We start from the raw sequence: 11,264 nt of genomic DNA, 5'->3' as shown, positions 1-11,264 counted from the left end.
AAATTTACACAGCAATTTGTTTCTTTAAAGAAGAGCAAAAGTGCCTAGGCCTGATGCAAGCATACAAAACTTAGTTTGGGATCCATGATCAATTGGCCTGCTTTGGGCCTACTACTGTCAAGCAATAAGCACATCATGATGGGAATGCATGGTAGAGTAAAACCGCTCATCTCATCAGCCAGGAAGCAAAAAGAAGAAAGGAAGGAGCCAAGGTCCCATAATCCCCTCCTTGGGCACACCTCCAGTCACCCACCTATTAGGCCCCACTACCTAGTCTTCACCACACCTCCCAATAGTATCACCCTAGGGGACTAACCGTTAATACATGAACCTTTAGGGGACATTCAACATCTAAACTATAGCAACTTAAGATATAACAGCCAGGTGCAGTGGTGCATGCCTACAACCCCAGCTTGGGTTCAGAAGTTCAAGGCCAGGATGGGCAACATAGGGAGACTCCATTTCAAAAGAAAAGAAAAAAGACACTAATGAAGAATTCTGCATCCAGTTTTATATATTGGGTCCTCAACAAATCTGTAAGTTGTCCCATTCTTGAAAACAGATTCTAATGAAGTTTTGCTATTTAACCAAGAATAACACAGACTACTAATAAGGTCTTATCATTTTAATTGACTTTAATGATTATTGCTCATCTGCAAGGATTAATATTGCATTCATTAAAAATCATTCAATACAAAATGAACTTTTTCCTCCCAAGTTGCTCTTCACATGCTCCCTCTGATGCCAGACATCTTCCACAGTGTCCTTTGTTACATGGCTTGACAGAGACGGAGCCCTTACCTATTATTCCTATGGACACAGTAATAGCTATGGGATCAGAGAGCAGTCCAGAGGGTAGCAGGACCTGGGCCGCCTCCCTCCAGCAGAACTGACCCAATGGACATACTGTTGGCCAGGTTACATCCCCTAATGGATATGGGGTTCTGATTGGCTGTAGGAGCCCTAGGAAGAGGGCTTCAACTGTTAGCATCTACAGAGAAGAAAGCATGGTCACACCGGCAAGGAAAAGGAAGAGACTGGGTGAGGGAGAAATGGGAAAGGAAGGGGAAAAAGTTTTGGCAAGATAATTGTCTCCTGCTAGGAAGCTGCAGGGTAAAAACTTTTCTTTCTTATATTCCTGTTTTTAATGTCTGTTTCTCTGATCAGTAGAAATAGAGAAGTGAAATTTCTAGTATCTAGCACTAATGTATGATCCAACTTTGAAGGATCACAAGCTAGAACAAGTTGAGGATTTAAAAATCCTGGATAATTATACACTTAAAGTCTATGAGCACAAAGCCCATTTAACCATGCAGAGATGCTGGTAAGCAGGGTGCATGGCCGGGAAAACATCTCTCTGATCTTTGAGGGAGCCTTTCTGGGATTCTTTCAGAGTATGAGTCAGGATGTACTGATTACTAACTGCCCTTTAAGATCTTAGCTCATAAACTTTTTGTGGCATGGTGTCAAACAGAAATGGTACCACTTCTGTAAAACTAACATTATACAGGGCTTATAGTTGCAGACAAATTATACAGAGTAAGATTTCTTCTACCTTGGCCCAATTTATCATTCTTCCTTCCATCCATTCCTACTCCCTTTAAATACTTCAGGTTGCAGAAGCACAGCTAACCAGAAATTTGCTCTTAAAGGATAAACCCTAAAGATAGAGCTCAGTGCTTTATACAGAGTAATGGCTCAAGAAATTGGCCTTCAGCATAAGCTGTATGGGGCAGAGCTGAGAAAATCTGCTTATGGCTCCAGTTCACTGATGCTATAAACTAGGGGCTAGAAATAGAGGGACTCACCAGAGTTTGAGATTAGCATTTTTCTAGACTCAACTCTGCACTCCTAGCTCCAAAGGTTCAAAAGAGAAGTTAGTAACAACTAACCACCCCAGTAGTTCCTCAGTGTCAACACTAAAAACTGTGTTATTAAAAAACAAAAACAAAAACAACAACAAAAAAACAACAACAACCAAAAAACCCCAGAAATAAATGCTAGGGGACAAAATTCAATTTGGTAGAATGTAGTCTGGTTAAGAACTAGAAAAATGAGAGAGGCTGGTGGGCGTGGAGGAAGGGCTATACTACAAATTCAAGCGGGCCTACTGGATCTTAACAAGCAACACTCACTAGCACACATCGTTGAACCAGACACCCCACCTTTACACAGGAAACAGGGCTTGGGACTTCTAAGGGAAATTAATATGCACCACCTACATCTAACCTACCTGGCTGGTAGGTACCATCTCTGCTCCCCTGAAGAAGTGACAGAGCACTGATTTCAGCAGCTAAGAAATGGGCTCTTTTAAGGCAATTTAGACATTGCAGATTGTTCCACAGAGACGGTACCTCAGGTTTTCCTGTTAATAAGGTACCCAATTAAGACTAAACTCCCAAGAAACAGTAAAGAATGAATCACCTTTCTGGGTGGGGAGAATAAAATCCTTCTTTAGTGACTAGAGTGAGGAACCTTGAACCTCAGTTTTATCTAAAGAGCCATGAAGCAAGTCCTTGTGTGGTCTGCAGAACTTGGATAATGACATGAGAAAACAAGAATGAGATTATAGAAAAAAAAAAAAAAATCAAAAGGAAAGGAATAAAAAGAAAATAGAAGTTATTTTTAAAAATATTTCTTTTAGAGTTGTGTGGTTCATGTGGACTGGTCGTCAGTAATATGGTCCATTAGTATCTGTAAAGGAAGAGATTAACTAGTTAATATTTATGTCTTCCATATGAGAGTTTTTCTCCCCCCACCCCCTCTGGTACTAGAGATTGAAACAGGACCTCTCTCACACTTTACCACTGGACTACATGCCCAGCCCTTTTGAAATTTTATTTTGAGACAGGGTCTTGTTAAGTAAATGAGGCTGGCCTTGAACTTGCGATCCTCCTGCCTCAGCCTTCTGAGTTGCTGGGATAACAGGCATGTGCCAGCATGCCTGGCTCCATAAGAGAGTTTCAAGTGAACAATCTGAAATGAAGCAACTTTTCCAGGGTCTCTCCCTGACCAGGATGGGTATCCCTACAGTCAATATCCAGGGCATCATCTGCCCCTGTTTTTCCACATAGTTTCTGACAATGCCATTTCTGCTGTTATTTCCTACTCCCTGATAATATAAGCCAATGGTTTTCAACCTTGACTATAACTTTGCCTGGGCCTTATCAGAGATCTAGTATATCAATCTCTGTGGTAAGACCCAATCTGCACAAATTCAGAATATACTTACTTCTTTACATCTATCATCTATCACTAGATGCATACTTTCTCTGCTTACCCTGTTAATTTTATTCCCCCCAAGTGCTGGAGATTAAACCACAGGCCCCAAGGCCTCAGGCATGCTAGACAAGCCTTCTACCACTGAGCTACGTTCCCTAGCCCTGACTTGTTAATTTGGAGCATGTTCTTATACTCTTCAAAATCAGATATAGCACCCGCTCTTTACTAGAGAAAGCTGGCTGGGCTGGTTGGTATCAGGGAGAAGAGCTTTTCATCGCTTTCCCCTGAGTTACCTGTAATAATTAGGTTTGAATGGCCCATTTTTGTTGAGTCCCAGATATTTTGCTTGGTCATCTGTCAGCTCTGTCAGGTGGGCATCAAATGACGGCAGGTGCAAGCTGGCAACGTACTCATCTAGGAAGACCAAAGTGGCAGGGGGCAGATTTCTTGTCAAATGTGCCTCTCAGGGCATACCCCTCCTCAGCTTTCATTTGAAGCTTTTTAAGGAAGAGGATAATACTGGAGTAACTTTGAAAGAATCTACAACTTGATATATTTGCTTCAAAAAACAAAAACAAAAAGCAACCTCAAAGTTACATATGTGACAGGGTACTTCTTCTCAGTACCTCCAAAATGTGTTTAGAAAGTCACTTACTAGGACAAAATGGGTCAACTTCTATCTTTCTATCATTCTCTGGCAAAGGTTTGGCTTCATCTCAGCAGCCACATATCACATACTACTCCCACCTTCCTGGATTAAGTTATAGTCAAATTATATATCAAAGTGGACTCCAGTACGCTCAAAAGAGCCTTATGTCATTAACATTCATTTAGGAAAAGATCCATGAAGGCCTCAAATCTTAGGATCATGGATTTCTAAGGTAGCTGGTGCAAATTTACTACCTTTCCATAGATAAGCTTACCTGACTTTTACAAACATGAATTTTTGAAAAACCAATCTGAGGTAAGCCATTGGAGGGGACCAGAGCAAGAAATTTTTTAGCTTAAGCCATGTATTTGGGGCTGGTCACTAAGGGATGGGAGGCGGGCACCACTGTGCAGAAAGGCATAGGATTTGAGATATATTATGTCACGTGAACTAAGCACAGGTTGTCCTCTGGAATGACAGGAGGTTGGATAGAAGGTGATTGTCAAATCAAGACAGAAGATGGACCCTAAAACTTGATTCTATTTCTCTCATTTTGGTTCCAGGTTATACTCAGTTGTGCTGGGAAGTTTACTGAACTGCATAAGGCTACTTGAGAGTAAAAGCATTGACCTTAAACTGTTGTGCTAACTGCTGTTACTCTTTAGCTGCAATTTTTACTACAACAAATCTGTAATCACTATTATTCTTACTTTACTGATCAAAAAACAGGCTCATGGGGATTTGAACCTGTCCTGATATCAAACTACTAGTAAGCAACAGAAGAGGCATTGGAACTCTTGACTCTAAATCTAGTGCTCTCCATGATAGTCATTTTACCAAACCATGCAGCTATCTAGGGATCGGTATTGGTTTCACTGTTTTTCACTCACCCATTTTCTTAGGAAGTAAGTATACATCCTGTTTGTATCGTCCCTCAGGTGCATTATAGAGTTCTATCAGTGCCAAAGCCTAAGGTGGGAAAAGAGGGTCAGAAAATTAAAACACTTTTTAGAAAGGGATGTAAAAATAAAACTGTTTAACAGGGCCTTAGGATAACCATAGTGATCTGCCATCATGACAGCACCTATGACTCTGCCTGGAATAAAGGCCCACACACGTCATAAAGGATTTGTTAGTATTTTTGTTTAGTTTCTGACAAAAGAACACACTAAATACAACTAAGCTGGAACACTACAGCTGACCAGACAATACAGATACACAAACTGACTAATGACTCTTTTCTTTTATTTTTTTAATATATTTATTTTTATGTGGTGCTGAGGATCAAACCCAGTGCCTCACATGTGCTAGGCAAGTGCTTTACCACTGAGCTACAACCCCAGCCCCTACTGACTCATTTTTATACTTGAGAAAGCTGAAGTCTCCACAATGTATGACGTGGGGAAAAAAAAAAAAAAAAAAAAAAAAGAACAGGGCGGAGCACAGCACACACTCTGCAGAACTCTGATCTGTGTTCACAGTTCCACAAGTCTCAGTGCAGGAAAAGTGGGTTATTTGTTACATACCTGTGTGGTGGCTGTGATGGACAGGACAAAGGTGGGAACTGTGGAGCAGCTCAGATTGAGCAGACGACCCTGGAAAGGTAAGAGAGCCCTGGGTGAGCTGTTGCCCCTCTCAGATCCCCATGGCATACAAGTTAAGCAAATTCAAGTAAGAACTTTATACCCTCCCAACTCAGTTGGTAGAAGACTAATTACAGTTCCAGATTAGGACTCTGGGTTTGATTCTATTTTCTGCAAATCCACCTGAGTGTGAAAGGTTGAAAATTGCTATGCTCAGGAAATTGTACTTTGTTTAGGCTAGATTAGATGTCCCCAGAGTGCTTCTATTTTGGGGGACCAGACCACTTGAGAAATAACCAAAGACAAAATTCAGGGAAACACAGGTCAAATATTTTTTCCCCACCTCCCCTTACCCATAGATCTAACTAGAGTATTTGTCTATCAGACTTTTGTGTACCTCTGCCAGGAGGACGACTCGTTTGCCATCTGGCCAGATGACATGGTCCACCTGAGAACGTACTCGCTCCCAAGTCAGCTCCGGAGTGCGGAGGCTGGTCTGAAAGGAAGAAGGCACAGCTGATTGTGGCTGCAACATAAGGCAGAGAAGAAAGCTGGAGCCACAACTGAGAGAAGCCTCACCACGTCGATTTCCGTGTTGGAGTGGCCCATATTGCAAACAATGCAACTATTTTTCATGCGGTCCAAGTGTTCCCGTGTCACTACATTCTTATTTCCTGAAAGCAAAGATGGGTGGCTGAGAGAAGAGATGCTAGGCAACAAAGGCACTGACTGGTTTTCAGTTAGAACAAGAGAGAGAGGAGGTTTGCTGGCATTAAAGTGCTTGTATATGTTGTGAGGGCAGTGCACAGCAGCTCCTACAACTTAATTATCTAGTTTTGAAATCAAACAGTATGGCCAGGCGTGGTGGCCCATATCTGTAATCCCAGCAGCTCAGGAGGTTGACACAGGAGGATCACTAGGTCAAAACCAGCCTCAGCAATGGCGAGGCACTAAGCAACTCAGTGAGACCCTGTCTACATAAAATACAAAACATGGCTGGGGATGTGGCTCAGTGGTTGAGTGCCTGAGTTCAATCCCCAATACCCCCTGAAATAAAAAAAAAAAAAAAAAATCAAGCAATATGGAAAGTTATCAGGGGAAAAGGGCTCCTTTCTCTGGAAAACACAAATTACCATTCTGATAACTTCCTCTAGTTCTGAGATATCATACTGAGCACAGGTCACATTGTGTCTGAATGCCAGTCAGGTCATGTTCAAGATTTAGCCTTGGAGTTAACACTCCTCCATGTGTACCAAAGCACTGACACGTACCTGTGCAAGTTATTACAACATCAACTTGCCGGATGACTTCATTTAACTTCACCACCCTGAACCCATCCATGCTGGAAGAAAAAGAAGAAACACTATGAGCTAAGCAAGGAGGCAGTGGGAAGGAAGCTGGTCACAAAATCCCCTTCTGCAGGGATGGTAGGTGATAAGCTATACTACACTACACACACTGGTTTCTTCTTCAGAGTCCTGAAATTCCATCCAGGAAGGGAAAGGCCAAAAGGCTCTAGGACAGCCCCAGGATTAGAATGAAGGGAACAGAGAAATCCTAGTCTTCTCCTCCCCCTGGGAAACTTCTGCAAAAGATGATTAATATAATCAATCATGAACTCTAAGAAATATGATGTACCCAGATGAATCTAATGGATCATCATCACTCTGTTCTTACCAGGCCTGCAGAGCACAGATGGGGTCGATTTCTGTAATATAGACGATGGCACCAAGGGCCTTGAGAGCAGCACAGCAGCCCTTTCCAACCTGCAGAACAAAAGAATGGTCAGGTTGCCAGGTAAATCAAGGCAGAGGCAATGGGGCAGGCAGGGTCTTTGGGAGATAGGAATTAACCTTCCTGAAATTACCAATCATCTAGTGAGCACTTGTAGGGAGGCTCCAACCTCAAGCAGAGCAGAAACAGACCAGATCATGTTGTGAACCTCAGTTAAAGACATAATTAGCAGACATGTCATAGCAAGGGTGAGTGGCTTGGGAAAACCATTACTATTAGGGAAACAAGACCAAGCAAGAGCAACTGCAACTTCTAATTTCTTCTTCTTTTTTTTTGTGGTGCTGGAGATTGAACTCTGGCATGCTAGGGAAGCACTCTACCACTTAGCAACATACCCAGCCCCAAACCCTCTTATTTTTGTATTCCAGAAAAACCCGATATGGGCGGGGTGGGATGCAGCTCAGCTGTAAAACATTTTCTCAGCATGCCAGAGGCCCTAGGTTCAATCCCTAACACTGCAATGAACAAAAATGAACTAAAATTCAAACAAACAAAAAATTATGATAACACTTGCTTGCAATGTGTCAAATGAAGGACAGCCTAGCAGCTCAGGAACATCTTGCTAAAGACAATAAAATCTCCTGCAACCTATTCTAGTTTAGAGATGGTCGATTATATGCCACTTCAGATTCCACCCTTCATTCTACTGCAAGTCACCTATGGGGCTAAAATGTTACATATTCATTTGAATTACATCTCATAAGAGGTTATTATTATAATGGGGGATGATAATGAAATTTTATTTCACAAGACAAATTAGTGACATCTGAAAACTCCAATCATTCTGTGTGTCTATTCATGAATCTAAATAAAGGACTTTTGTTAATGCTTTGATATACATTATTTAAAAACACATTTTGACCCCTGCATCAGTGACTGTGGACTGACAGCACAAGTCTCCTTCACCCACTATTTCTAATAAGTCTATGAAAAGACAGAGACACTGAGGCCCAGCTATTTACCTCACCATAGCCACACACCACCACTTGTTTCCCACCAAACATCACATCTGTGGTCCTCTTCAGGCTGTGGAAACAGACAAGGGCTCAACTCAAACATTATGAGCTCAACTCAGTCCCTCTGCACAAAGTTGAAGTGTGGGGCAATGCCCAGGAGAACTTCAATTGGAAGTTGGCTGAGCTCAAGTGAAATGAGCCCCTCTAACAAACTTTCAAAGGCAAAGGAAGATCAGAGGACAAGACTGCAGTGATACCAGACTAATACTGCAACCCAATCCAGATCTATCCCCTTTAAGTGTGACATATATACATTTCAACCTACCCATCCAAAATGGACTCCCGGCAGCAGTACAAGTTATCAAACTTCTGTTTGGTAACAGAATCGTTGACATTCATGGCAGGAACACAGAGCTTCCCAGCTTTGGAGAGCTGATATAGCCTAAAGGGAGAAGAGGCCACAAAAACAAAGAGAAACCAAGTTAGATGATAAAACATAACACATGGCAAACTCTGCCTAATTCTCTTTAAGTTCCATGGTACCCTCCCCAGTCTTATTTATTGCCCAAGAAAAATATGATTATTTCCTTGTCATTTCTCCCCACTTCTTTTCATTTTCTTCTCCCTCCACCCACTAATTTTGGAAGGAAAATTGAAAGTTTTCAGCTGAAGAAATTTACTTCTCTTCCATAAGGGGACATTATATCCTTAGGTCAACATTTTTACATCTTTAAAAACCCATACTTGCTTCTGATAAACGAAGATTATAATGATTCTGATACAGTTTCCTCTGTGTGTGTGAAAGAGAGAGAGAGTGAGAAAAAGAGAGAGAGAGAGAGAGAGAGAGAGAGAGAGAGAGAGAGAGAGAGAGAGAGAGAGAGAGAGAGGGAGGGAGGGAGGGAGGGAGGGAGGGAGGGAGGACACGAGCGAGCAAGGATGTGCAATGTGCTCCCAACTGAGGAACACTTTCAGATTTTTTAGGTATTTCCAACAAGTTGAGAACTTGGCAGTTTTACTTTTTGCTGTGTATATAAGGTATAGTCTTACAGTTGTGTTTTTATTTTCATATTTCAAATATAAAATTGCAGTACAATATTGATTACAGTTTTTCAAGATACATTCACCCCCTACTCCCTTCCCCCAAACATTATTTGAGAATTACTCAATGGAGTAAATGGGAGAGAAAAACGTTTGAACTAGAACCTGGAAAATCTTCCTTCTAGGGTCACCTTGATTTTTTGAAAGTGAAAATTCAGTTTTATCTAGTGAAGATACTCCCATTTAATTAATATGAGTCTGAAACACAGTCCTAAAGCCTAACAAGAAACCAGAAGTATTTGCTGAGGCAAGGACACAAGGGGCAGCTACTCCAGAATCTGTTACCTGTGAACACCAGTCACGCTCTCTTCCACAATGCCTCGGATCTTCTTAAACACGTTTGGATACTTCTTATAAACCCAGTGGGTTAAGTCTCCCCCATCATCCAGGATCTACAGAACAGCCAGAAGACTTCTATGGGCATTCAGGCTGCTAGAGCTAGGGGGAACTTTGAGCCCACTTTCTGCACTAGTAAGAGAGCCCTGTTTGTTTTGGAGGAGCACGTCTTAGAGCTCTGTACAGCAGGCTTAGACAGTGGATAGAGTCAAATTTATTGGTGTAAAATGGTTCAAAGGATCCCTAGTTTTCTTCTAGGCTACAGTGAAGAGTATTACACTAATCAGAGATTCATTTTCAGTCCAGAACCTTGAAATACATAGCCTCTTAGAACACAAAAGGAGATCTGGGGCAGAAAGGTAAGAACCAGAATCCTATAAAGCGGGACCACATCACTTCCTCCTATTTTGTTCTGCCATGTTTGAGCCATGTGTTTGAGCTAGTCTTGCCCTTCCCCCACCTTCTCATTCAGTACTCAGAAACAATCTTCTTCTTCTTTTTTTTTTTGGTGCTGGGGATTGAACCCAGGGCCTCATGCTTCTCAAACCCATTCTGAATAGGTATCAGGCTAAACACTTTAGTGACAAAGTCAGTGCATAAGACCAAACATCCAAAACATGTTTAGGGAACCATGCTTTCGAGGGAAAAAAAGGAAATAAATCTATAGTCAGAAGTGTGGAATAAACATGCATTATTACCATGTTGGCCTGCCACCCATCCATGTTCACACAGCGGTCAATACACCACCAGAAGTCATCTTCTGACTCGCCCTTCCAAGCGAACACTGCAACTCCTACAGAGGAAGGCATAAATCAGCTAATTCTTCTTTTGGAGCATGTCCTACACTAGTATCAATTTCTGAGATTTATATGAAGAGAAAAAGGTAAAGGAACTGATTCTGGAGAGGGAAATAGAATAAAAAGTCAAAGTCAAAATAATACTTTTAGTTCAGAAACTAAGAGTTAAAAAACATATTTAGAATCATGGAATGTTATTCTCTTTGTGCCAATTTTATAATTAGAACTCTATTCTAAGAAGATAAAATGAAGTGGGAATTAATACAAACTTGTTCCTTGGAGCAGTATTTATATTAGCAAACATTGTGAAACAACCTAAATGCTCAATATTAATTAAGAAAGTAATGAGGTGCTGGATGCGGTGGCACATGCCTGTAATCCCAGCAGCTTGGGAGGCTAAGGCAGGAGGATTGTGAGTTCAAAGCCAGCCTTAGCGAAAGCAAGGCCCTAAGCAACTCAGCGAGACCCTGTCTCTAAATGAAATACAAATGGGGCTGGGAAGGTGGTTTAATGGGTGAGTACCCCTGAGTTTAGTCCCTGGTACCCGCAAACCCCCCCTAAAAAAGAAAGTAATGAGGTAAAATCACATGGACATACAAAAGAGTATCATACATGATGCTGTCACATTTAGTGATATCAAAACTTCTGAAAATGCTATATTGAGATTATAAAACTGTATAACACTAAAATTTATTTCATAAATGTCAAGTAAATAAAAAGGAAAAATTGGTCAAATATCTCTGAGTAAGAGATCATGAATTTTTTTAAAAAATATTTTTAGTTGTAGATGGACAGGATATCTTTATTTTTTTATGTGATACTGAAAACT

The 11,264-nt window shown here is 41.2% G+C and overlaps 1 protein-coding gene across 4 annotated transcripts in view; it reads right to left on the bottom strand.

The window, feature by feature from the left end:
• Positions 1-610: 610 nt before the first annotated feature.
• The window catches only part of AHCYL1 (adenosylhomocysteinase like 1), a gene marked incomplete at its 3' end in the record, with an annotated part of 40,326 nt that continues 29,672 nt past the window's right edge, over positions 611-11,264 (bottom strand). For 3 of the 4 annotated variants that reach the window (XM_079105783.1, XM_079105785.1, XM_079105786.1), the window contains 12 exons: positions 10,337-10,431; positions 9,588-9,694; positions 8,530-8,646; positions 8,211-8,274; positions 7,132-7,220; positions 6,726-6,796; positions 6,034-6,128; positions 5,852-5,950; positions 5,398-5,466; positions 4,762-4,840; positions 3,516-3,636; positions 611-2,694 (listed from right to left, as the gene is read on the bottom strand). In XM_079105783.1, coding sequence (XP_078961909.1) covers positions 2,688-2,694; positions 3,516-3,636; positions 4,762-4,840; positions 5,398-5,466; positions 5,852-5,950; positions 6,034-6,128; positions 6,726-6,796; positions 7,132-7,220; positions 8,211-8,274; positions 8,530-8,646; positions 9,588-9,694; positions 10,337-10,431 — 1,013 coding nt within the window. Of the gene's footprint in view, positions 2,695-3,511; positions 3,637-4,761; positions 4,841-5,397; positions 5,467-5,851; positions 5,951-6,033; positions 6,129-6,725; positions 6,797-7,131; positions 7,221-8,210; positions 8,275-8,529; positions 8,647-9,587; positions 9,695-10,336; positions 10,432-11,264 lie in introns of those variants that run through there. The other variant, XM_079105784.1, reaches the window with a different exon arrangement.

This window comes from Sciurus vulgaris (assembly GCF_902686455.1).
Source record: "Sciurus vulgaris genome assembly, chromosome: 1".
Taxonomy (NCBI): domain Eukaryota; kingdom Metazoa; phylum Chordata; class Mammalia; order Rodentia; family Sciuridae; genus Sciurus; species Sciurus vulgaris.
This window is presented reverse-complemented; position numbering and strand designations above follow the sequence as displayed.